We start from the raw sequence: 26,974 nt of genomic DNA on the forward strand, positions 1-26,974 counted from the left end.
CAGTAGGTCATTTGACTTGAATATAACCGAGGCTTAAAATAACAATAATGTTTTATATAGCATCTTATAACGGCTGAAAAAACACAGGCAAGCTGGAAGGCTACCAGGTGGCGAAGCAGTGCCAATAATTTCCCAAGCTTTGCGGTCCTCTAAACATTAAGATGTTTTCAACCAATTGTTGAGTGTTCATACATGTGATCATCAGAATGAAGTTGGAAAAATGTCCCTTCAAATTGGTCCTTGCAATGTTTATCACCGTTGCGCCGTTCCCCGAAGCCGTGCCTGAACACTTTCTGGGAGAGTCTTTAGACACAAGAGAAAAAAAAGCGGTCCTTTATTAGAATGATAAAACCTTGTTAAACAATTTCCTTGTTAGGCGCTGAAATGTGAATTAAATGCCCATTACTTTTTTGCGGCGCTCGTAATTAAACAGCTAAGCAGACACCGTGAATCATGCATGAGAAGCCCTCTGAGATCTGTTTCACCCACGAATGCACTTTTACAGCGGATCACGGAGCCCGGGGTGGGAGTAGTAGAGGGAGGCTGAGTGGCGGTGGTCCTGGTCTGAGCAGTGTGATTATGGCTTGTGGGGGGGAGGTTATTGTTGGTGAATTTTCACCCGGCAAGGCTGGAATTTTCCACGGGTTTCATAGCTGCTGACATCCATAACCATTGCAGGCTTCCCACAGGTCCATCGCGGCCTTTGCTGATGAATGTGAGCAGAAAATTGTCATAACGTAAATAATAAGTGCGCAGTCGTCACTCTTTATTGTTTTGCTTGAGTTTTATTCCCATTCATTGGATTTGAACTAATATTATTAAAAACAGTATGCTAATAATATACTTGAATTGTTATTTTATTGCAAGTCTAGATCTCAAATGCCTGTTGTCAGGAGCGCCACGGTGCCGAGATGTTATACAGAAGGTCGTGGGTTCGATCCCAACCCTGACGCCTGTATATATGGAGTTTGCGTGTCTCTCTCCCCGTGTCGCGTGGTTTTTCCCTCCACATTTAGAAACAACGTGCGGTTTAGAGTTATTTGGCTGACATACATTTCCACATGGTTTGCCACTTCGTTGACCTATCATTCGAAAAAGAGCTGTGTTGCTCAGTCGGGTCTTACCTGGTAAAAAAAAAAAATAGTTTCATTTAGTTGAAATTACTCTTTGTTTAACCGTTTTAGTCTCAATCTATTTCAAATATTTCAACGGAATCACAATGGAGTGCACGTGGCAGAATATTAGCCACCAAGGAACTCTCAAACAAACACCCGGTTTGCCGTCACGATCCCCAAAAGACCTTTTCTCGTTGAGAGCTGGGACAGCTTTGGGAAGTGCACTTAAGCAGGCCTCGCTAACCAACTTTCTCTCTCCCGCGCCGTTTCTTAAATCTCGTGTGTCGCTGCAGGGAACACAACAGCTGGCTCCAGCTGGACAGGCGGGTTTTGGAGCATGACTTTCCGCGGAAATCCGGTGCCATCACGCTGCACTTCGCCGTTAGGTACGACCACCTCGCCCTCATCTAACGTGTGCCGCGCGGTGATGTGAAAGGATTGCGCGGTGAAATTTTATCGATACCCCACGAAAATAATGGGGAGTCTGGACGAGTTCGAATGAAAAACAAGCAGTTTTTCTTTTAAAGGACAATTTCAGATCTTTTTTCATGTTTGGGTGTTTTTTGATCGTTGTTTCCATCATGTACTAATGTCAAATGTCTTCCTGCTAGCAATAGCGACATTACTTGATGCCACGTGGCACTAGTTTTGGCAGGAAAAGTGAGAGTGCTGTAATATTAGTGATGTCACTTTCAGTGTGCTGATCAATCCGAAACGTAAACAATGTTTGGATCATCTACAATATCGTATTGGGGCCTGATTTGTGGATTTTTTTGTATTAATCCAAAAACTGGGAGTACATGTTCAACACGGGAGACATTATGGAGAAATTAGAGATTTAAAAACTATCGAAAACCTCTCCCCATCAATCTCAATGCACTCACACTATCTATTAACACTCGCCACTCTGGAGATCTCGAGCCATCGATACCACAATACTCAATCTCTTGTTGATAGAAAAAAAAATAGGAGGGGCATTAGAAATCAGTGGGGCATCTATAAATCTCTATCACAGCCTAAGTTACACATCCGTGTAAATGAGGTCGATTCATTTTTATCTATCTGTTTATAATGTATTTATTGAGTTTGTTCATTAATGTTTCTTCCTTAAGCAGTTAACCTCGAAGGTTTAGGTTTTTTTGAATGTTACAATTTGTAGATCTTATTTAAAAACCAGTACGGAAATAACCAAAGTCTAAAAGAATGGAGTGTTTGGCATTGGACATGCGTGGTGGTTAAACGGCAAACCGAAGCCAAAGAACATACAAAGAGCAAGACCCAATACTGTAACAGCCCTGAACCAATCTGGCCCTGGTTGTAGCAAGAGCCGATGGATTCGTGAATGTATCCCTCGTGGGAGCAGCAACTGAAGTCTGAGTTCGGGGTGCCCTCTATTGGCAGGGGTTTTATTAATGCGCTGAACCCGAAAGCACCGCGACACAATGGGCCCATGGCAAGCGAACGAGCCAGCCAGAAGAGTACCAGGGTGAGCCTCAAATCTCAAAAGCCCCAATTTGATCTGCGTCTGCACGCAGCAGCGTTCAGTTCAGTTGCGCGCACACACAGGCACATTTAAATTTTGTGACTCAATTATTTATCCAGCAAATGCACGTGAAAGTGGGGGCGGTGGAGTTGAATACGTTCTGACCCGCCCCTACTGGACATCTGCGGTAAAAAGAGTTTCATGGCTAACTGGATTTCTCCAGTATACATTCAGATTCCGATTTTTTTTTCTCTCTGCCAAGTTGCTCGGTAGGGTTGTTTGGCCATACTCCGTGCCGGGTCAGTACGGATCGGTGAAAGGGGCCAGACCGCACAACCGCTTCAGATATCATCCGCTGCTGACGGCAGCCCTTCACCGGGAATCAATCGCGAGCCCAGGCAGAGTGCCCCCCCCCCCACCTCCCTAAGGTTGTTGAGGCCAGGCACGACTCTCCGGGATTTAGTGGCAATTATTATTTATTTATCTTTCGATTTAAAGCTTTCGTGACTGCAGGGATCCATCTTCTTGGTTCTTTCGGTAATATCACGTAGAAGGGAAATAATAAAATAATAAAAATAAAACATAATAAAATATATTACTTTATTATGTTTTATTTTTGGGTCGCCGAATCTTCGATGCGCCATTTGAACCTTATGTCGGGACCCCGGGGGTCCCATAAGCCCCCGGTTCTCGCATAAACTGAGTTGCGACGTCATTTTATGTCTGTCCAAGGCGAACGACACGGCAATCTATTCCTCTCGATGAGCTCTACACGATGTGTTAATCAAACTTTCAAACATACTCTTTGGTTCTTTCACGGAGTTAGAAATAAAATAAAATAAAACAAATCGCGACGTTTCGATCGCAACACAAGCGGTCGTCATCAGGCAAAGCAAAATTTTCAAAGTTTGGTTTCTCCGGCACATTCGTCCTCGCTGCTGTGCTTAGACGATACGACAACAGAATTATCTGCGCCAGGTGGGTCATGGTGTTTATGTGCACGGTGGGACGGAGTCGCCAAAAATAAATTACGTAATTACGATTTCAACTTCCGTTTATTCGGGACCACGGGGTGTCCCGCCATAAGGTTCAATTTGTGCATCAGGTGGCTGCACCGGCCGCATGGCGGCCTCGGTCCTGGTTCGGTTGATGGATCGATCATTGGACACCGCCTAACGTGAAACGCTGTGCAACGTACAGAGACGAGATGTGCACAGTGAACGTGCTGCGTTGCCCCTCCCAGGTTCTACATTGAGAGCGTCACCTACCTGAAGGACAATGCCACGGTGGAGCTTTTCTTCCTCAACGCCAAATCCCGCATCACCAAGGTAAGGATGCCCCCCCCCACACACACACGGCAGTGCATGGTAAGGGCTCTCCTTGCGGTTTCCCTGACTCCGTTTGGTCCTTGTAACGTGGACATTGTAACGTGGAAATTGTAACGTTGACATTGTAATGTGGCCAGTGTAACGTGGACATTGTAACGTGCAAATTGTAACGTTGACATTGTAATGTGGCCAGTGTAACGTGGACATTGTAAAGTGGACATTGTAACGTGACGAGTGTAACGTGGCCGTTGTAACGCGGCCATTGTAACGTGGACATTGTAACGTGGACATTGTAACATGGACGTTGTAATGTGGCCAGTGTAACGCGGCCGTTGTAACGCGGCCATTGTAAAGTGGCAATTGTAACGTGGACATTGTAACGTGGACATTGTAACATGGACGTTGTAATGTGGCCAGTGTAACGCGGCCGTTGTAACGCGGCCGTTGTAACGCGGCCATTGTAACGTGGCAATTGTGACATAGTCATTGCAACGCTATTTTATTATACTGACCGACTCGCCCAGAATGCACCTGATCTTGTGGGCCTCGCAAGCTAAGCTTCAGCCTGGATAGCACTCGGATGGGCGACCACGATGTGCGAGGACAGGGATTGGAGGTTGCTATGGGGTTACGTTGCCAGTAGAGGGCAGTGCCGCTAAATACATCGTTGCACTGTACCTGCATGCTCGCAAATCCACGCTTGCCTGCCTTTGCAAACTGGAACTGACAAGCGTGGTGATGATGTATGGTAACCCCCCACCCACCCACCCACCCTCCCGCCCACGACTTGGCACGGTGTGTCCAGAGGCACTCATCCAGCAGTGGATTGACAACAACAAAAACGGTCTCTGTGTATGTACATAGTGACCATAAAATGGTTGGTATTAATGGAAAAAATTGTTACGTGATTATCAGAAAGGTGATTTTCAAGACGTTTCTCCGGCAGATACAATCAGCCCCCCCACCCCCAGAACAATGGTACACAATACATTGGGAAGTGTGATGGTACACATGGGTACACATGATACACAATACACATCGAGCAGTGTGGTGGTACACATGGGAAGGAACCAGAGGTTACATGGGAGCGGGGGGAGCGGTCATTGTTAAGAGAGCGAGCGTGTCGGAGGAGGGGGGGCTCTTGGGGAATTTAGATTAAGCGAGGAATTTATTGAAGCTGTCGTTAATGAATCACATTTAATAAACGCAGTGGCATGGTCATGTGTCATTGTTTAGTGGTAGTATTTCAAAGGGCGGGTTATGAGAATGTCTGAAGAAGCACTTTTAAAATGCATGTCAATCTCAGATTGTCCATTTTAACTGGAGCACGTTTCCGTATTCTCCGCATTGTCAAATAAATTCCCCCGGATATATTTAAAGCAAACGTTTGTGGTTTGTCTTATAATCCGGAGCATCTCATCATTCTAAAAATATGGTAACAATTTGTATAAATGCATGTAAAATACAATGATCGGGGTGTAACGATCCACAACCCTGGCCATTGTTAATTGTTGTGATTCGGATGTTGTATTTGGATTTAAAAATCAATAAATTTTTGCACTTTAGTGAAAACTCAAATTGATTCTTGCACATGGCGATATGTTCAGGAGCGAAATGACAATGCCGAGGTCTGCTAGCCACGAGAGGGCTTCAGGAGAAAGTTGGTGACGATAGCCTCCACTAGTGGCATCCGGTGTCACGTGCGCCCATAGTTTTCGATGTATATCTGTATTTTAAAAAAATCCCCAGTTCCTGCACACGCATTTTAATGAACGTATCGTGAGCTTAGCAATCGTTGCATCATTACGCCTCGCCACATGACGATCAGTCTCGTGGCGCCTCCGATTAGCACGGTTGGCTCCGTACGGCGCGAAAGAAGTTCAGCATACGCACATATGCACTCCGCGTGGCGATATAGACACGTGCAAGGTACAGCAAGCCTAACTGTTGAAGCTCTGCCTGTGCCGCACGAGGATGCAAGAGACGGCGCGTTGGTAAACCTTCATCTTCCTGGGGCGTGCAACTCGTCACCAATTTGTGATAGCGCCCCTGCAAAGACAGCTGTGATAACCCAGTGCCGCTTCGCCAGGAGACAGAGAGGCGCGTTTTCTCGCGAGCTGGGTTTCCATCATCCTATCCCCGGGACCTCGGTAGGCGGGGAGTGGGGAGGGGAGTGAATATTCGTAATGTAACCTGCGAACAATGCGTGGGAGTGCTTTGAGCGCGGCGAAATTGCACAGGAAGCTCACGTTGGTCTCGTACTCCAAGTGTCCAAGGTCACAGCTGTGGTTCTTTTTGTGTTTTCTTTCCCCCTTGACGTAGATGTAGGGAAGGTGCCATACACATTGTCCAATTCAATGCCGTGTGTGCTGTAGAAACCTTAGAGGGTAACGGATCCCCGCCCCCAGCCCACTCCCCGGCCTCGCGATTTGATGAACTGTCGTGATTCATGGTCATGATTCGATTCAAGATTGATTGTGGTTGTGTGTACGTAGCCAACCGTGCTAATCGGAGGCGCGCGGGGGAAGGACGACAAGCTAAAGCCTGCAGAGGTTCATTTGAACCCAACACATACAACATAAGTATCATAATAAACTAAATAAAAATATCTATTCTAGAAGTGGCCAAGTGGCTCTCAAGGGTTAGAGTGCTGAGCTAGCATTGCTGACATGAGTTCAAATCGAGGCAGCTGCCAGTGATTAAACCGGGTGTCAACCCAAGTCACCACTGACTGACTGCACAAAAAAAAAAACCCCATCACGTCAAATTTGGCTCTGCACTTAATTTGGCTCAAATCCAGCTCTGCGGATGAAAAATTACCGTCTTTGACTGTCACGCGGTGAACATTACTCGCAATGGTAGAGCAGGTGGAAAAGCCGTACCTTCTGCCATGTGGAGCAGAGGTCACTTTGACGGGATCTCGGTGGTAGCTCTGTGAAATCCGCATCCGTGAGCCATTCTCTACCACCAAGGATTGCACTGCTCTGATAGATACGTAAGAATTACACTGGTCAACACACTTTTTCTGGCAAAAGGTATTCCAACGGTTTCAATGTAATTTTGGGGTGCCGATTCCAAATCTGGCATCAGTTTTTGTTTATCACATCAGGTTTTTGAGATATCAAATATTGCATTTTCAATAAAAACTGCAGAAGAAAAATATTAAATAAATGTGGATATCTACATAAAATGATATTATAAACACACTATCCTAAAAATACAGCACCATATTTTAACACTAAAGCAGTCACTGACTCACAACAACTTGCAATCATAAGTGACAGAGTTAATTTCGGGTAAAATCAATGAAAATGGGGTATGCCGATAGCATAAAAATGAGATGTGATAGAGCAAATCTGAGATCAGATTTGGAATCGGCACCCTGAAATTTGCCTTAAACAGCTGAAAAAGTCTAGGCCAGAAAAACATGTTTTTTTGTTGACCAGTGTAATTTGTCTCATCACGTGCCTCCGATAGCAAAGTTGGGATAGAATTCCAGACAAAGACGAGAATCACACATGCAATGTAATGCATGTATTGTGAGTTTCAGAATGTATTTAATTGATGAATCAATGCATCATTACTCACCTTATAGAAGCTCAAGGATAATTACTAATACATTATTTGACCATATCACTTTAGCAAAGGAGACATTGGTGTTATTTCTTTACGTATTAATACTTATAATATTCATTATTTTAAGTAAAGTAAGGTCTATATTACCACCAATTCTGATTCGAAATAACAGTATAGTTCACAATCCTATTGATTGCCCCTTTTTGTAGCGATCGCTTAGGCAGGCAAAACCCACGAACGGTTTTGACTTGTTTGAGTGTCATTATCAGAGAGTAACCTCTTCAACGAATGCTGTTACGTGTTGTGTATGGGGGGCTGTGGTGATGGTAGGGGTTAGTGTGCTACACTACGAGCCCGGCGACCAGAATTTTAATCCCGTCCATGGCTGACATTCAGCGGCGATTTTTGTCCTGGTCCTGGGCCTACCCATCACCAATCCACACTGACCGAAGTATGACCAAACATTCCCCAAAACGGACATACGGTTCGGGAAGGCCTTCGTATCAATGTGCGGTCACGGTGGAACTAAATTGTTCAAGGAGGGACCCTATTCTGATGAACCAAAACTCTACGTACGGTCGTTGAACTTCTTTCGCACCGCGTGCAGCAAACCGTGCTAATCGGAGGTGTCATTGTAGTTTTGTGTTGTGGATGGCAGAAAAGACTGCTGTTTATGTATTCATTATATACTGCCAACATTCCACCAAGACAGCACTTGATAACATGTCAATTAATTTTTACAAATCCAGCAGCAAACCGTGCTAATCGGAGGTGTCATTGTAGTTTTGTGTTGTGGATGGCAGAAAAGACTGCTGTTTATGTATTCATTATATACTGGCAACATTCCACCAAGACAGCACTTGATAACATATCAATTAATTTTTACAAATCCAGCAGCAAACCGTGCTAATCGGAGGTGTCATTATAGTTTTGTGTTGTGGATGGCAGAAAAGACTGCTGTTTATGTATTCATTATATACTGGCAACATTCCACCAAGACAGCACTTGATAACATATCAATTAATTTTTACAAATCCTTTTGAGGCACCCCCCCCCTCCCACGTCCGAGTTTCAAGCTGTGATACCGAAATGTGTCGGTGCACACGTGTAAGTGATGATGCTGATTCGCTCGCTCCCAGTAGAAATTACCGGGTGTGTTGCATCATAATTGAACCACAGGTTTAGGACTTTATTTCGGCTTGTCCCATGGCAAATGCGGCATGAAGAGTGCACACTTGGTCGAGGCTATTAACGTCTGCGCTGCGGTGACAACATTTAAGCCCTGCACGCTCGCACACACACGATCAATTGCAGTCGGTGCGTTCCTTGATGGCGCACAATATTACATAATCCAGAGAGAGATGTTGACTTGTTACATTGAGAACAAGACCGATAGCCCGGGCGCTATTAATAGTGGCGAATGATAAAGTTAACATTATCACCTACAAAAATAACGGAACACGGCATCTCGCCAACTGGGCCGTCACACTGTAGAGCTGCCAAGATTTTTTTCTTTTTTCACCCACTGAGACTCCAGAACTCTTAAAAAGAGCTCACGGCTCATGTGTGGTCTACAGCTTTGACAGATTTCAACACAAGCCCACACTCGGATGCTGGCAATCGGCACACGCACACGCGCGCACACCCAGTTGGGGGAATAATCCTGAACAGATGGCGGAAAAATAACAGAGCCCTGCCACTTACCGGCGGTGATCTGCCAAGCGACAACTGACTTTAATTGGATGATTCCTGCAAATGAACAAAACGTGTTAATTGTTTGTTTTCTGCAATTTGTGCTAATGCGACTTTCGACTTTCCGCGGACACGGCATGACATTAGCTTAGACTGTTTGTTACATTCAAGCATGATTTACAGCCCTTTATCAATACATTGCTGGATGCAGACCTACCCGTGCTATCTCATTCATTGGGATGGTATGGCCATTCTTTATCCCGCTGGTGAGTGTGGGTTTGTGAAAGGGAAAAGGGGGGCAGCACAGATGTCACGAGCCACTGATAGTAGCCGTGGCCAGGTTCATATTGCAGTGTGCTAACCACTGCGCCACCACTCCCACCCTATTTAAACATGGAATTTGAATATCTGCTCAGAGAGCAATGATTCACACTCGCAATAGTAAAATTAATTGTCTTGAATTCATATTCGAGATTTGATTCCAGGATCGTGTGTTTTTTTTACATTGCAATCAATAGTATCACCTCTAGTGACTGCAGGGGTCATATATACATACACACGTGAGCACGTATTGTGAGCTTAAGAATCAATATTAATCGATCATGTCCTCATTTTTTGTGCGGCATCTCTAAATATGTGCGAGTGCTCTTCTTAACTGCTTGCCAAATTATCCTGAGCATGGTGCGTTGAATACGAATGTGGAAAATGATTGATTTGCAATACAACGAATGATTTGCAATACAATGTACGCGACCTAGTATCGCGTACATCATATGAATGGTTGCTTATCTGCCTTGACTGATTTCTCATCCTCTCAAATCCCCGAAATGCCATGACCTATAAAGCAGACATTTGCCAGTGATCCATCTCATTGCAGTGACTGCATCAGTAATGAAAATGTGGCAAAGTCCATAAAATTCTAATAAACCATGTCAAACTCCTACCCATTCCATTCCCATCTCGCAGACTAATGAACAATTCCGTACTGTGGCTGCGTGGTCAATAATAAATACATGAAATAAAAATATCATAATGCCCTTTTGTCAGGCCACTACTGGATGAAGGCCTCCCCAATCCTTTTAGTCACGGGGGTTGTTTTACCGTACTCTGCACTTTCCCGAGAAATTTGAAACGGATATCAATAAAAGTAGAACTCTCAAGTATTTCTCCTGTCAAAAAAAAAACCCCCATCTAAAACTTTGTCCCGAAACGTATGTATGCAGTGATTAGGTAGCCCCCCCTCCCCTCACCCCGAACTGAGGCAGTTAAAGCCCCACGGATCAACGGGATTGATGTCTGAATGCCCCTGTCTCTGGCTGCTTAAGCCAGCCTCCCTTGTTGGGGATGAGCGCTAAGCACCGCAGCAGCCACCACCACCATCAGCAGCAGCAGCAGCTAGCGCGAAACAACAAAAACTGGGCACCCTTTTAATGAGCCACATCTGCTGCCGACGCGACGTGCGACGCTGGCACTTTCACACAAATCAGGGATCGCCAACAATGAGGGGGTGGCGGGAGGGGGGGGGCTGTGTGAGGCAGGGTGGCGGGAGGGGTGCAGGGATCGGCGGTGGGGGGGGGTAATAAAACGCTCATGCTCACAAAACGCAAGGCAGATGCTCAAGTCACATGGCCACCTGTATGAGTCTTTTTGTTGTTGCTCAACGTTAGATTCTTTTGTTTTTGATTTTATGTTCAGGAATTATGTAGGCGCACGCACAGCCCATCGCGTCAATCCACTACTGGATGAGGGCCCTCCAATTCCTTGTGGGCTATGAGAGATATTTCACCATACTTCGCCACGCAGGTCCAGCGTGGGTTGGTGGAGGTGGAGGGGGAGAGTAGAATAATGGATTTGTTACACTGCCCTCGACTGACCACATTTCCCACGATTATACCTGGCTTATGTGCATGGTGGTCACCCATCCTTGCACTGTCCAGGTTCAAGCCTGATTCGCTTACAGGATCTAACGAGATCAGACACATTCTGGGTGAGTTGGTCGTAGACTAATTATGAATGCGAATCTATGCACGTATATAAACAATATGTAGAGAAAGTTGTGTCATTGTGGTTACTACATCATGAACAACTTCAAACAATTCATATTTAAACCTGGTCTGACCCTACTCTAGAGTGATTCAGCCTGAAATTATTGCTTGTCGTCCTATGGCCAACATCAGCACTGGGCATCATAGGAAGAATAGTTGGCATACCAGCTGGGTCGTATGATGCGCACCATATTACAGTCGAGATATCACACAGCACGAACAATGCCAGGCAGTTGAAACATCGACTTTTTTTCACTCACAGGGCAGAAAAAAAGCACACCCTTATTTAACCTCCGTATAATACATCAGTCCTTTCCACATTTTTAGCCTGACATAAAATACCCCTAAACGTGCCAACATTTCAAAAGAGAGCGGGCGTCAGTTGCGTTAGTTTTTTTTTATTTTATCCCCCCCCCCCGTTTCTGTGTTGTGCTTCCACAAATAGACCTTGGCGGCTGGTATCACTTATTTCCAAGGCACGGGTTCTTTAAAGGAACTCTTAGCTGCTTTTCTCTTTCCCCAGGGCCTGGCCCCAGGGCCTGGGCCCCAGGGCCTGGCCCCAGGCCTGCGCAAAAACTTGAGCCCCCCACCACCTCTCTCTCCCCCGCCTCGTGGCCTCATAGAAGCTCGTCTGTCCGTTTGAGTTAGCACCTTTAGGCTGCCACTTGGGAGGAACGTTACCTAAAATGCCCTTTTGGGTCGGTTTTTTTTGTTGTTGTTATTTTTGCACCTGCACAGACATTCTACTGAACTATAAACTAAAGACATTTTTTTTATTTTACCAAGTAAAGCCCACTGAGCGTAATAGCTTCTTTTTCAGAAGTGACCTGGCCACAAATGACAGCTCAACAAAGTGTCTTATACTCTTTGGTTCTCTCGGTAAAGTCACGTAGGTATAAAATAAAATAAATCGTGACGTTTCGATCACAAGGCAGAAAGAACCAAAGAGTATGGATTCCTGCAGTCACGAAAGCTTCAAATCAAAAGTGTCTCATCATGTGGAAATCTATAGCAACCGATTACTCTAAACGTCCAATAATGTTTCGCAGCCGAATACTCTGCTGTAGTTGGTCATGTTTATAGACCTGGATATTGATCACTCTAAAAGGGGAGAAATAAAAAAAAATATTTAATAGGCAACATGTCAGGCAAGGCACCTTCTTCTTTGACCAAAACTTCGCTTATTTCACATTATTTCCTTTTAAGGCAGTGTTCTTGATACATGCGTCGAGTGTTAGGTATACGTGCTGGTGCACCACTGCCAATGCAGTATCAACAAAAACATTATGTTTGGATTGGCTTCCTAACTTCAAGATCTGCTGCATCCATAGAAAAAAAAAATGTAACGAGCCCGAGTTGGCCGGTGGGTCCCCCTTGCGAGCACAACTCCAACAAGAACCACTCACCACATTCATCATCAACGCTGCCTTATTGTAGGGAAAAAAATTCTATCATCGGCCATTATCAATTCACTTCTGGATGAAGGCCTCTCCAACCGTTGCCGTTTCCACACTGGGCACAAGCCACGCCTGGGAATGGTTACCGACTGCCAGAGGTCGCAAACGGGTTTTGATTCCTTACCCGTACCCGTACCCGGCCGCACCAGGGTCGCAAACGGCTACCCGTACCCGGCCGGGTACGGGTAGCCGGGTATCGGGTAGGGTACGGGTATCGGGTACCCGGTTGCGACCTCTGCCGACTGCCCCAGAGACCACATTCATAAGTTGTACGTTTAGGTGCGTGTATGCTTAGGTGTATCACTGCATCGCGTGGCTTCAATGCACCGCGCCCTTTCAGATGCGCTTCCGCAGACGTCTGGAACGTTCTTCCTTCCGATGTTAGGAAGGCACTGGAGCGATACACTTTTAAATCATCTAGATCGAAAACTCATTTCTTTAAAACTGCTTTTTGTGTTTAGTTTGTTGTCCTTGCGCCGCACCTCCCATTAGTGCGGTTGGCTACGTACGGTGCGAAAGAAGTTCAACATACATACGTACATCAGCATAGGTGTATCTCCCAAACATAGTGATCGAATTGCTCGCACAGTCTGACTCATTGTATGGACAATACGAATGTAAGTGTTTTTTAACAATACATCCCGTCTAATATTAATTAGGATCGATCTTATTGAAAGTTACATTTCTGTTTTAAGCTTTATATTGTTCATGTTTTTGAAACGTTGAATGTCTCTGCCAAACGTAAAGGGATTTTTTTTTTATTATCACTTGTTATTTTGACATTGTGTCCTGTCTGTTCTCCAAATTTTTACGGCATATGTACCGTCTTTGCTTTCATGAATCAGGTTTCCCTTTTAAACGGAGACTTTAAATCTCATCGGTCAGGTCACTCGATTATAAATTAAGTTTATTCGCTTCCTGACGGCTTCAAAAACTATCCGTAAAATCATGTTTGCTGTAGAGAATTGTTCAGCTCATAATCTTGCACTCTGCTCAGGATCGCACAGTACACACGATGCACACGCTAGAATGTGGATGCGTAAATAATAATAATAATAATCTTAATTTAGAATTTCAAAGAGAGAAAAAAATACTTTTATAACCATCCATAATATAGGTTTTTGGGTCAGATCGCGTTATTTATAAATGTGTCGTAACCCTCCACTACCCGACATGGCCAAACAGTAAAAAATGTGTCACGTTTTTCAAAGGACAAAATAATTCAACAGCAAATTTTAAAATTTGCTGTTGATTCTCTCTTCAACACACCAGTGGGCTAAATAAGTGAATTATTTTGTCCTTTGAAAAGACGTGACACATTTTTTACTGTTTGGCCGTGTCGGATGGTGGAGGGTTACGACACATTTATAAATAACGCGATCTGACCCAAAAACCTATATTATGAATAATATTGGTCGCGAAAGCCTACATGTTAAACTGACTTTTATAACTGTATTACGTTTATGTATTACTTTAGAGCTATGCCAAGCTAAGGCATATTTAGGATTCTTGACATTAAGTGGGAACGTCCAAGATGCAAATTAACCAAAATCAAGGCAGATATCGAGAAAGTCTGCCGCTCATTATGCAAGGGGAGCCAACCTGGGTCGGGCCTGGAAGGCCACCGGGTTTGTTTTATCTTCTGGTTTATTTTTTGGTTCAGCTATTTCTCCCTTCTCTCGGAATCTCGTCAAATTCCTGGTCTCGTTGCTGTTGCCATTAATATAGTTCTCTCAATGAAATGGCTATATATATATCCATGTGGCTAAAACCTGTCGCGCTAATTCATCCTCCGTTCATAATTAAATGTATTCACGCCTGCAATTTTAAAGGAGATGACTTTATCGTTGTGCGGGTGACAGGTGCACAGTGCAAGCACACAAATAATATAGAGCACTTTGATAGATCCCAGCCATTCTCAATCTACCATTGTCGATGAAGGTTTTCTTTTACCATACTTAACCAAACTGGTCATTACGGTCTTCTTGGTTCTTTCGGTAAAGTCACGTAAAATGGAAATAATAAAATAATAAAAATTTTACATAATAAAATACAATTCTCATGACGTTTTGGCCACAACGCAAGCAGCCGTCCTCATGTGAAGAACAGGTCTGTCGGAAAGACAGCGTCTGAATGTCTTTCCGACAGACCTGTTCTTCACCTGAGGACGGCTGCTTGCGTTGTGGCCGAAACGTCGTGAGAATTGTATTTTATTATGTTTATTTTTATTATTTAATTATTTCCCTTCTATGTGACTTTACCGAAAGAACCAAGAAGATGAATCCCTGCAGTCACGAAAGCTTTACATCGAAATGGTCATTACGGGTTGGCAAAGGAAGGAAAATGGTAGGCCCGGCAGATATAATGCTGCACTAATTTCATTCGTGGCCGGATATCGAACTCGGTTCGCCGGATTCATAGCACAGCACACTACACCTAACACTATTTTTTATTTTACCAGGATAAGGCCCCCTGAGCTATATAGTTTTTTTTTCAGAAGCGACCTGGCCACAAATGATAGCTCAACGAAGTGGATTATCATGTGAAAATGTATAGCAGCCAAATACTCTAAACGCGTGTTTGTAAATGTGGAGGGAAAAACAGAGGACCCAGAGAAAAATCCACGACCACGGGGAGAGAGACGTGCAGGGTCGAGATCGAACCCACAACCTCCTGTATACCAGGCGAGGTAATTAACAGCTCACTCGGAAACTCAATTTAATCTGGAAGATATTTACAAAAAGACACTTGCTACATATGCCACGGGCTAATAAATACACGACAAGCCAGCCCTTTGCTTAAAGACACAATCCAGTGATCGTATCTCGTTTGCAAGGGAGAGACGTGCACAATAATTTCAACAAAAGAATGAATAAATACCCTTGATTTTCAGGGGGGAAAATTACTAGAAAAATGTCAAAAGATTTTTATTCTGAGGATACAGGCATTCACAGCCCGTACAATTAAAGGATATGTTGACTGCAAGGTTCAGCTGTGTCAATTATTGCCCTTCCGTGTTTTTTTCCCCATTTCGTGGCCCATTGTTTCTGATCGGTGTTTGCGCAAAGTTGGTGTAAATACAGAGCCTGTTTGGAGGGGTGTTTATGGACAGCCAGTCAGACAAGCTAGCCAACTAACCGGCACGCCAGCCAAGTATAGCACTGAGGGAAATGATGGAGCCCCGGCCAGCAACCAGTGGAGAGAGATGGAATTTTAACTTTGATGCATTTCCAGCTTCAATTAATGAATATGCCTACAGCTGAGCTAGCATGTTGGGCTTATATGCATAGGAATGCAGTGGCTCATTCTGCAAGTCAGGAGCAGGGCCGGGATGTACCATGTGTGAGCCCATAAAACAAAGAGTATTGTTAAAAGTTGTTTTTAAGTTTAAAAAAAAAGCATGCAAACTTATTTAGGCTGGCAGCTACATTGTTGAGACAACCAACAATCATCGGATCGCTTGAGTTGTTGAAAGGTGTTCGCTAAAATTTTGGCTATTTAAACTTTCGACTGCACTGAAGGCTGGTGCACCCCCTGCAGTGTCGTGGCACATTCCAGTGAGTCTCAAGCCATCCTTTTGAAGGATCAGTTGTGTGGGGGGTGGAGGGAAAGCAGAGGGAGAGAAAGAAACGAGGCGGGGTTTGATTTCCCCCCGCTTTGCGCTTTCTCTCTCTCTCACTCCTCACTCTGTCGAAGTGAAACACCCCAACTGGTGTGCCTGCTTGCTTGCTTGCCTGCTTGCTGCTGCTGCTGCACGCTCGTACACGGGACAGGAAGACTGAAGGAAACTTTCACATTTCCCTTTCCGCAGGGACTGCTGGAGGTGGACAGCGAGACTGCCTTTGAACTTGCCGCTTACATTCTACAGGTGAGCTGAAGATGATCACAAGGCACAAGCGCAACGGGCGTGCGGGACCCCGCGCGCGCACACACGCGCACAATCGCCGCGCGCGCGTGAAAAACATTGCTGCGTTTGTCATAAGCGCCAAACATTTGCGGCGGAAAGTTATTGTCGCTATTGCACAGTGACAACAACGATGGGCTGGTTTGGCGAAATCTCTGCCTTGTTGTTGGTTGCTCTCCTGAGCTCCTTGTCTGTGTTTTAGTTTGTTTTACCCGTGTCGCATTACCTCCACCCCCCATGTCTTTCTCCGGTTCTCCCGGCTTTATCTTTTCCACGTTCCTCTTACTTTTCTTCTCCTTCTAATCTCACACACACGGTGCGTGCCCCCCCCCACCTCTGTCTCTCTGGTAGATTGCCACCACTCGCTAACCATATCAACCTTTGTGGTTTTGCTCGTGCGTAACTTCGCCGAACTTTCCCATGCACGTTCGTAAAGCTTCGTACTTGCCTAAGCGCAAAGTCTCTCTCTCCCCGCGCCGCGTATGTGTGCTGTGTTTACGCGGCCATCCGTCTGCGGATGTTTATCCATAAACCTGGCAGTGTTATATTTATGGTCGTGCATGAGTTGCGGATGAAATGCAATGTTTTGAGATTGGATGCATTATCCAACGTCAGCTCCCATTTCGCACATCCACTTTCGTAGTGCAAACGTAATCATGTGTGTGACGTTTAAACGGCCAACAGTACAATGAGTTTTTATATCGTGCTCAAGAGGTTTTGAAGATTCTACACAGCTCTATTCACTCTGATTTCCCGATGTTCATATCGTTTTTTGTACAATACTGTGCAGTGTTGTGTACCAGTAGTAGTCGACTTTGCCTGCTTTGTTTATTGGCTTTCGTATCCCATGCTTTCAATAAGCACCAAAATAAATTAGTTTAAAAGTTATGATATTACGTTTGGATTCAGTGCCCTTCAAACCCTTGAGAAGTTTAGGTTTAAAAACAAATATGTTCATTAATGTAGTCCCCAATTTTAATGGACCAAAAATCTAAGATTTAGGTTTTTTGATTTCAATATCTGGTGACATATTCCCCTAAATCTCCATAAGCTCCGGATATAAAGTTTTTATGTATAAGTTCAAACAATAGAAAGTAAGCCATACATTGTCCCCAATTTTGGAAGTGTAAAATCACATTTTTTTGGTTTTAAGTTTCCAGATTCATACCTCCAATGTCAAATTTGGATTTGGCATTCCTGAAAACCTCCAGAAGGAAATGTTTCCAGGGCCTAATCTATTTTTTCTGTAATGTAGAAATATTTTCTATTTACCCCTCAGCTAGACAAAACAATGTTTTGCGGCAGCTGAGAAAAGGCCTTCATCCAGCGGTGAACTTACTTTGGCTGCTTTTTGTGTTTTCTAGAGTAACAAGCATTGATTTTACTTGCACATTTTTGAGCTCTCTTGCCCTCCGAGGACGACACCTTCATTATGTATGTCAGTCATGAAATCGGTAACTAATAACTGGCTCTATTAAGTTATTATTTATATAAAATAAGTGCAAAGGGCATGCTGGTAGTACAATAGAATAGAGTGCTGGCATAAATCATTTAATGTAATTTTATTTATCTACCTATAAGTAACTCCTCCAATGCACATGATCTCTCTTTCAATAAGAACCTGCTCTAACCATATTGACATTGCACGGCGACTATCATTAACGATTTTGAAATAGCCTGTAGTTCAGTTTTAATTTGAGATATGGACCAAATAACTCATGGGTGTGAGAAAACTAGGCCTAAGGAACCCAAAACGTTCAGATGAAGGGAATCAGCCACATTTTGTGCCCCTTCATTATGTAACAGCCTCCATGGGCCCATTTGTGTAGTTTAAATTGGGCCCTCACAGACTACTTCGGGCCTCCAATTTCAATTTTTATTTCCCACAATTACTGAAATACACGTGATCTCAGTTGCCCCCTATCAGAACACAACTCCATGTTTTTTTTTACATCTGAGGACCGTATTCCTGCCTTGTTGATTTTTAAACATGCTTGTGGATGATAGCTGTAAGGTGATCAGCGACTGGAGAACTCTGAGCTCTGTTTAGCTGAGGTCTGCATTGAGCTGCAATGTTTGTCAATTGTAGACAAAACAGGTCAACCTTCCAAAAGAGACTTGAAGCCGCATCCATGTGGTTTCACACGGTGCAGGAACGGAAATAAAAAATAAAACACATTAATAGATACTGTGGATATCTTGCAGAGGGGCTAAGCTTAGAAGAGAGAGTCACTACCACTTTGTCCTTGGAGGATGAAATCAGTCTTGGATACAATGAGGTCACTCTGCTGCATGCACTGACGTTCAACTTTTCGAACCTCTTGCCGATACAAATAAGTCAGTCGTTCGCCATCACGCCCACCGTTGGCATCTTGTTAAGGCATGCGATGAATACAGCATTGTTATCGTGTCAACAATACTCACCGCCGTTAGGTGCATCGTGTGCTTCCGCTGATGGGTCGAGTCATTTCACTGCTTCGCACACAGCACTCGGGGTGTTCACACCACACACAAACAGAAGCCGGTGCTCTTGTGTAAGCGCGCACACAGCCCCGACACATGCGCGCGCTTCCACACATGCGCACACCGCCGCCTCTGCAATTGATTTAAGGATAAACATTCCCCCGAGCAACGGCACGATAGCCGGTGGAACAAACACTAAAATGGATTTGTGATTAACAATGTCAAAGTAACAAGCCGTAAGTCAATGTTTAATCCTAACATATTCGATAAACTTAAAACACCAAATGGATCCCACGACTTCCATCCCCGGGTCCATCCTAACACTTGTTATGAGCGATTCTAAACAAAGTAGTCCTCTTCCCAAGTCCCCCCTCGAAGTAGAAGAGTGAATGCAGTGCATTGGTTGCCATGGAAATGTGGGCTTTGTGTAGGGCAGGAGGATTGTGGCCGACCCATACATTGCTAAAGTAAAAGCATCGCTGTGAGAGAGAAAATGATACCGCCCTAAGGACCCGAGCACATTTCACGCCCATCTGCTTGATGGGCAGAACCAGATCCTCCAGGGTATTTTTAAAAACTGGATCGTGGTCTGCTTGGTCTATGATGGGTAGATTAATCATGTTGTCTGCAAGCTGCCCTCAGAGCCACCCACCTGAATTTGGCAATGCGGAAAAATCTGGTTTGGCATGTGCTTTTGGAGTTCATTTAATCTGTTTGGTCACATAAAGCACACGTGATAAGAGCATTTTTTTTTTTAAACTTGTTGTATTTAATGTACACACAGTCGCGGGGGCTTGCTCACAGTTTTTTTGTTGTTGTATGAAAACACATATCTGTACTATCACTCAAAGATAACTTTTGCCCCCTTTGTTTGTTAGAGTGCATGTACAAACTCTCCTCCCGATAACCCTTGGGGCCCTGGGGTCTGTACAGCTGTCGAGAATTACTCTCGCAATCTCAGCTCCTCTCTCACCAAAAACCTGGTCTCAGGTTTCCCCCAGTGGGATGTGAAAAGTCAGGCACATCCCACAAACAGCTCCCTCCAGCATCAAGAGCCAGTTTTCTCAGCTGCTCAAAGAAATAAAGAAAGGAAGAAATAATAAATAAGGCCGCGAGAAAAGGAAGAGAAATTGAAAATGAATGAATGGGGTAAAATATATTTTTGCACGCGCTGCCTTTACCATTGGGGACCTTTTTGAAGGTAACTTTTTGAGTTTCCGTCCTGTTGATTTACATTGAGCACTGTTTTCTGGTCTGTCAGGTGTGGCAAAGTCGAATTGTAATTGCGTTGGAGCTCCGCCAACCTGTCCTTTGCTTGCACAGGATGTGGTAATTTGAAATATGTATATAAATTAAATCAATACATTTGTAAAATGAATGAAAATTTTATTCGCTTAAATGTATCCAAAAAAGGAGCCCCCCAGTATACCGTCGTCTGCCACGGTCCACTTCGGCTGTTGGCCATTCTTGTGGGTTTTTAATTGTACATTTTTTTTAAGTGTAGAGGGGGAAAAAAACGACCAACTTGTAAGGCGTATTCGTGTGAAGAATGTGTGCGTGCCGTACATTGCGGGCAGCTTTTACAACCACTTGTCCACATTGATCCAGACAACCAGCGGAAATGCACACAGCATAACAATCACTGCACACATCAGCTCGACAACAAGGTGGTGCACTTTGATGAGAAAGGTTGACGAACAAATGGGGTCAGCCCGTTTGCGTGCATGCCCACGGCACGCAAACAGCATTGCTGAAACGAGCACCCATGACTCTCATTTCTCTACCTTGATATGCTGCCAAATGGGATCTAATTCACTCATCAATAGCATACTGTGCTCAGCCACTGTATCTTCTTCCTCTCTGCTTTCTTAGCATTGCTTCAATTTGGAACTCCCCCCCCCCCTTCCATTTCCTATATTTTCAAATTCCTATAACCCCCTTCTCAGTTCACGTAACGCACCAGTTTTTGTCTGCTGTACATTCGTCCGTGGTCTCTGTCACTGGCTTTGGAGAACTCCATCCCGTCTTCCCCTATTCCCAAGCTCCTTATAACCTCACTTAATTCAATAACCAACTTAACTTCTATTTTATTCTTTGTACTATAATTATTTCTCTCTGTTGCTGGCCACTTTACATTACAGGCAGCAGGTGGGGGGGGGGGGGGCTAAGCTTAGCGTCCGAGATTTAAGAAATAAGTAGGCACGGCAAGGTTAAGGCGATGGCCATTTGAGGTGCGCGACTGCTTGGTTCTGCACCGATTGCTCGACATCATCACGCCGCTGAACCGCAGGGACTTGCTGCGTCTGCGCGTTCATTCCAAACCCACGCACCTTCCTTCCCTTCCCTCCCTCCCACAAACGGCGCCTTTCTCCGCGGAATACCCAGGACCAAGTTGGGTGGAGGGGTGGTCGTCACATGACCGCGAACGTGGTTGCTGTGGAACATTGATTCCTTAGGTCCTGGGGCAGCGAAGAGATTTTCTTCATGCAATGGATACTCGTGGCCAGATGAACGCTGGGGCTTTAGGGGCTGCAGCCAGGATCCTCAGATTTTTAGGGACCCCCCCCCACCCCGCCCTAAAACAAATATATCCCGGTATAGTGCGGTATAATGGTTGAAACGCAATGCTGCTGCAATCCAATAGGCAATTTGGTCATTAAAGTCCGAGTATAATTATCCGTATTGCAACCAGTTGTGTGGAAAATATAGTTTTGATTTTGCTTAAAATAAATGTTTTTTTGCACGTAAAAAAAAAACTGGAGTTGAAATAATAACACAACGTAAATAGCAATGAGGCGTTTGGCATTGGGCACGGGATTGGGAAGGGGGGTGCTGGTTAAACAGTCGAGGGAAGGAGTTTATGAACACTGATATCTGCCCCGACAATCCTACTGGACTTCATCTGACCCACGCGTATATACTGCGGTCGTTTGAAAAGGTACTGCGCTGAGTTTACGTCGCGTTTAAAACAAAACGCGGCCACCTACGCTTATTTCCCACCAAGGCTCGTGTCTGAGAATGCGGCTTTTAAATGGCAGGCTTCTGAAAGCGAATAACAAAAATAAACCCTTTGCCGCGTTCACGAGAATGATGTGATTTTGAAAACCAACCGCAAGAAATGAAACAAAAACAACGTCGTGTTGTTTTTAGCAAAATAACAGAAAATAAAATAATAAACCGCGATTTGAAAAGCGTGACATTTAAAATGTTTCTCTGTTTTTTTCCCCCCCTCCTGCAGGAGGCCAATGGAGATTATACGAGGTAAGGCTCTATTTTTTGGCTTAAAATGCCATTGCCATCTTTACGCATTCTGTGTGCTGTGCAAGTTTTGTGTCTGGGATTTCATATTTGCTCCTCCGCCGCAACATAGATGGGTTACAGATGACTTCGTGTTGCCATCGGCAATAACAATCATAATGTCAGTTCACCGCCTGGATGGAAGCCTCCCCTCGCAATGTGTCGACCATAGATGTTTGACCATCCCTCACTCGGCTGGCCAATGCAGGTTGGTGAAGGAGGTGGGGGAAGCGCGTCTGTCATGATGGGGTCACTGTGTTCATAGAACAGCTCAGATATGTATGTCCATGTACGGACGTTGAACTTCTTTTGCACCTTACGTAACTGGCCGTGCTGATCGCAGATATTGTTTTATGTCACTGTACACGTAACAAACCTTTTCTTCAACTCTTCATACGCGAGAAGAGTACGTCGTTTGGCATGCCGCGTACGGTGGGGTGAAGTGTGGGAACTGCCACCGCCTCCAAGACATTTGGCAAGTACGGAAAAGTAGGCCAAGTACCATTTACAGAGGGGGCTCTCTCGGCCTACCACTAGTGGAGGCTGTTCGACCAACAGTGGCTTGAGCAAGATATTGCAGGGCTGCACCTTTACCGATTGCTCAGGACTGTTTAGCGTTCTGTTTCTCGCACATTCATTTTGAAAATGTACCTGCCGGATTGATCCTCCGAGATGCCATCAACCGTTGTTTTTACCGCGGATCTTCTCATCCCGCTGGGGAAAGACTTTGACTTCCCTTATTTTGTTTTGGAATGTTTATCTAACAGAGGGAGAATTTACTTGGACTGTGGTAGAGTGAGCTTGGGGCGGGGGGGGGGTCCTACCTTGTCTCCCTGCTGAGGCACAATCAACATTTCCTGCAGTGTCTGGTTTTCGTTGTTGTCGTCTCACAATGAGCTCCCCAATCCCCCATGGTCTGAGCCATCCCAAATCTAAGCACACATAGGTGTGGCTGGGACCATTCGCGACAACACTGCAGGAGTGACACGCACACCACACGCATGCTATGCTTTGTGTATAGAGAGAGATGTTTTGACTGCATGGCTGCAGTGTGACCAGAGTCATAGTCATTCTGATGTGCCGCAGCTCACGTGTACGTATTTCTTTCGCGCCGTACGTAGCCAAACCACGCAAATGTGTGTGTCAAGCAACTGCACACCCGCGTGTACACGACCCATATTTCGTGGTGGCGCGCTTGTGCCGGACCTGAAACGATCCGATTCTTAGCCGGGCCAAAGCCGATTTGGGTTTCCCCAACTGTGATTGCCACCTCTGTGATTCAAGAAGAGTGGACGCGTCACGGGAAGAATAAGATCTCACAAAACGAGAAAGAGGGGAGAACTCCATGCGAATGCGTCGTCTCGAGCGATGCACTGTTACGCGACTGACATAAATCTGGACTTTGAATGGCCCTTGAAGACGTATTCGACTGATCCGGACAGCTACCTCGACAAAAGGATGTGTCTGGGAAAGCCAGCAAAGGTTGCAAACCGTAGTCCTCACGAACCCAGTGGCCTTCTTTCCTTATTGTCCGCGCGCCCCATCCGTCCTGCACCCCCCAAACACCCCTCCCCTCCCTGCACTCTCCCTCCCAACTCCCTGCCGCAGCTTTCCACAACCTACGCAGTCGGGTAGGTTATCTGGAACGAACCCCTCCGTGTTTGCATGCAGTCGAACGCAATAAGCGTAATAAGAAGCACGAAAGGTGATTCGTAGTCGGAAAGAGGCACAATTGTGACCATTGGATCGGTGCCTCCACTGTGCCCTTGCATATGCTGCGTGTATCGTGCACACGGCCGTGTTTTATTCCGCCGACTCCGCACATCCAAGACTTTTTGGCCGCATTATTTTAGACGGCACTGGGACAATGAGACGACCGTTGCCCGGAATGTGTTCATCCGTTGAGGTTCGGCGAGTTGAAGTTAAACTCGGCTGGTTTCGGAATCTCCTGCTGTGGTGTTTTCATGCTACAGCCCCCCCCCTGCCCGCCCCAGCCTGGTGGAAGAGGCAGTTGACGTCACGGTGCACATTTCAACCCCTTTGAATGCCGTGACCTTTCGTGGAATTGGCCCCCAGAGCTAAACAGGTAGCACGGCTGAGAAAAGGGAACTATTGTGCCCTCACCGGGGTCCCTCCAGGCAGTGGCATAGCTGGCGAGCGTGCAGGTGGTGCAACTGCACCGGGTCACATGGGCCGGGAGGGGGCTTAGGTGCCGGGCAACGAAGAGGGGGAGGCTGGGAGCCCACGCAGTTCGATTTTCTTTGGGCACCAGGGCCATGCCAACCACTGCTACACTACTGCCCCTATGGGCGACCGACGTCTCCCATTGGTCGTAATTGCGAGACATCAACACAGAAGTAGGGGGGGGGGGGGGCGCGCGTCCAATAACGTGGGCACTTAAACAAACACACATTTCACGATGCAGTCAAAAGTCCCGGCAGGTACAATATCGATAAAAAATTGTTATGAAATGTGCCCAATCTCGTCGCATTTCGACAGTGAAGCAGGCACGATACTTGAACGCGAGCCTGTCCGGTGATGCCAGTTTTGTGGTAAGCTTTGGCCACGTGATCACTGTCCAGCAACGGATTGCTGAATCTGCGTGGAGCTTTGAGTGGTTCACCCTCAAATGTGTTGTGGGCTTTTTGCAAGTACTGTACAGTACTCTGGCTTCCTCCCACGTGAATTCAAACAATGATACATAAAAGTTGGCCAAACGTCTCGAATCCAGGATGCTCCTGAAAAAAAGGTGGTCTTGCGTGAGGCTTTTCCTGGACAAATGATGGCCATTGTATATATTTTTTTGCTCGGTGTGAATGACAAGCGAGTCGAGGGGAGGGGAGAGGGCAGCTGGTCAGTAGAGAGCGGTGGGGTTTGATGGGTGAAGGGATGGCGCGGAGATAAGGGGAACACTTTGCAACCCTCTGGGTCAATGTGTCAACGGCGCATTGGGGTGGCATAATCCACAAGGGGCAGTTGTGGATTCCATAAATCACCATTAGACTTTGTGGACTCCCAAGTTGTATAATTGTCAGTTCAAGCGTTAGCACGTGCTCATTCGCATTGAGCTCAGGCTAGGATTGCATTAACGTACGGGCCGCCAACAATACAGTTGGATTTCAAAGTCTCATGAATTTTTTTCTTTTGGGGGGGAGGGAGGGGATAGGGGGCTCTCTTCTGCATCACAACGCCTCTCCCATGAAATCCGATGCCGTGGCATAAACACGGGTTTCACATAAAATGCCATGGCGAAGCAGAATAAAGCTATTACGGCCCACGGTTAAACGAAGATGTTCTTGGCTCTTTCAAGAGATGGCACGGATTACAAAAAAAAACCATTGGCTGGATGCCTGCTTGATTGTCAGCTCGGTGAAGCTTGGTTAAAGGCCCTTCTACCCTATCATAGAAGAACCGGTTCTGACGTCACTTCAGCATGTAGTCGCTGTCATTTACAAGAGGTCTTGCTTTTTAAATGTGCTCAAAGTACCACTGACTGTTTAATAATTGTATAGTCATTACCTCTGTGACCTTTGTGCGATGTTGTTTAGTTAATTTGGTTCAGTTTACGAGCTATTAATACTAGGCACTTGATATTTAATTTATTTAGGTGTACTTATTCAAATCTACTTATATGTATTGTATGTATATGTAGTTATTTCATGGGTTTGTTTTTTAGATGGGTATCATGCTTCCCCTTCCCCAAGCTTCAATTGAGTGTCACAATTCAGCTGCACGGTTTGATTCAGGAATTCGAATTTCGTTTTTACATTGTAGTGAATGCAGTGGCAACTGAGTAGCTGGAAGGGTCGCACCAACTCATCGCAGAATGTACAACATATTTGAACGGAGGAAAAAAAATCCCCCATAATTTTGCAATTCGATGCGCGTATCATGAGATAAAGAATGGATGTTGATTGCCGCATCATTGCACCCCGTGGTGTTTTTCTGGCGTCGGCGTTTCAATTTCCTTGCCTGTAGTGACTGCGGGCACAGGGCAGCTGGTGAGAATGTCAGTGGGTCCAGTGGACCGACTCCACTCGGGATTAATCCGTCCCATCTGTGCAAAGCTGCTTTGGTCCAGCGAGCAGCTTTGTGGCTGGCACGTTCGGCATCCTTTCCTCCTTTTTCGTCAACAAGTGCACAACGCCTTCCTGCATCATCTGTCCAAGGGCTTTGCGTTCGTGCCTACCCCCACACTGATCGCAGTGCAAAGGGTGCTCCATTCTGTCGTCGCGCGTATAAATCAAAATAATGTTTTAGTCCATCGGTCTATTGGCTTTCTAGACCAATATTATCCAACAGCATGTTGTTTCAGCCAGCAAACTCTGCGCCGGTTTTGTCCTTCCGAGCCTCATCAGTAGAGTCAGGCTTGTTAAACAAATGTTGCTGGGTCACCAGACGTTGTAAGTGTAGACGAAGTTGGGCTTATATTTTACCTTACTCAAAATGGTCCCCTTGCAACACAATGATCCTTGCATGCAAGTGCAAGTAGTGGTGGCAGAGCAAATATTTGAGCTCGGAACAAGGGCACTGCCTATCCCTGAAAATGCTGCCTCCTTTTATTCTACCAGCTGAGGCCCACTGAGCTACATAACTCTGTTTCAAAAGCGATCT

At 45.4% G+C, this 26,974-nt stretch overlaps 1 protein-coding gene across 6 annotated transcripts in view; it reads left to right on the forward strand.

Annotated features, from left to right (window-relative positions):
• The window catches only part of LOC144943734 (FERM domain-containing protein 4A-like), a 240,914-nt gene that overhangs the window by 134,175 nt on the left and 79,765 nt on the right, over window positions 1-26,974 (forward strand). For 5 of the 6 annotated variants that reach the window (XM_078871519.1, XM_078871518.1, XM_078871516.1 and 2 more), the window contains exons 4-7: window positions 1,409-1,501; window positions 3,842-3,926; window positions 16,508-16,564; window positions 22,302-22,324. In XM_078871519.1, the coding sequence (XP_078727645.1) occupies window positions 1,409-1,501; window positions 3,842-3,926; window positions 16,508-16,564; window positions 22,302-22,324 (258 nt within the window). Of the gene's footprint in view, window positions 1-1,408; window positions 1,502-3,841; window positions 3,927-16,507; window positions 16,565-22,301; window positions 22,325-26,974 lie in introns of those variants that run through there. The other variant, XM_078871521.1, reaches the window with a different exon arrangement.

The sequence above is a fragment of the Lampetra fluviatilis genome, chromosome 32 (genome assembly GCF_964198595.1).
Source record: "Lampetra fluviatilis chromosome 32, kcLamFluv1.1, whole genome shotgun sequence".
Lineage (NCBI taxonomy): Eukaryota > Metazoa > Chordata > Hyperoartia > Petromyzontiformes > Petromyzontidae > Lampetra > Lampetra fluviatilis.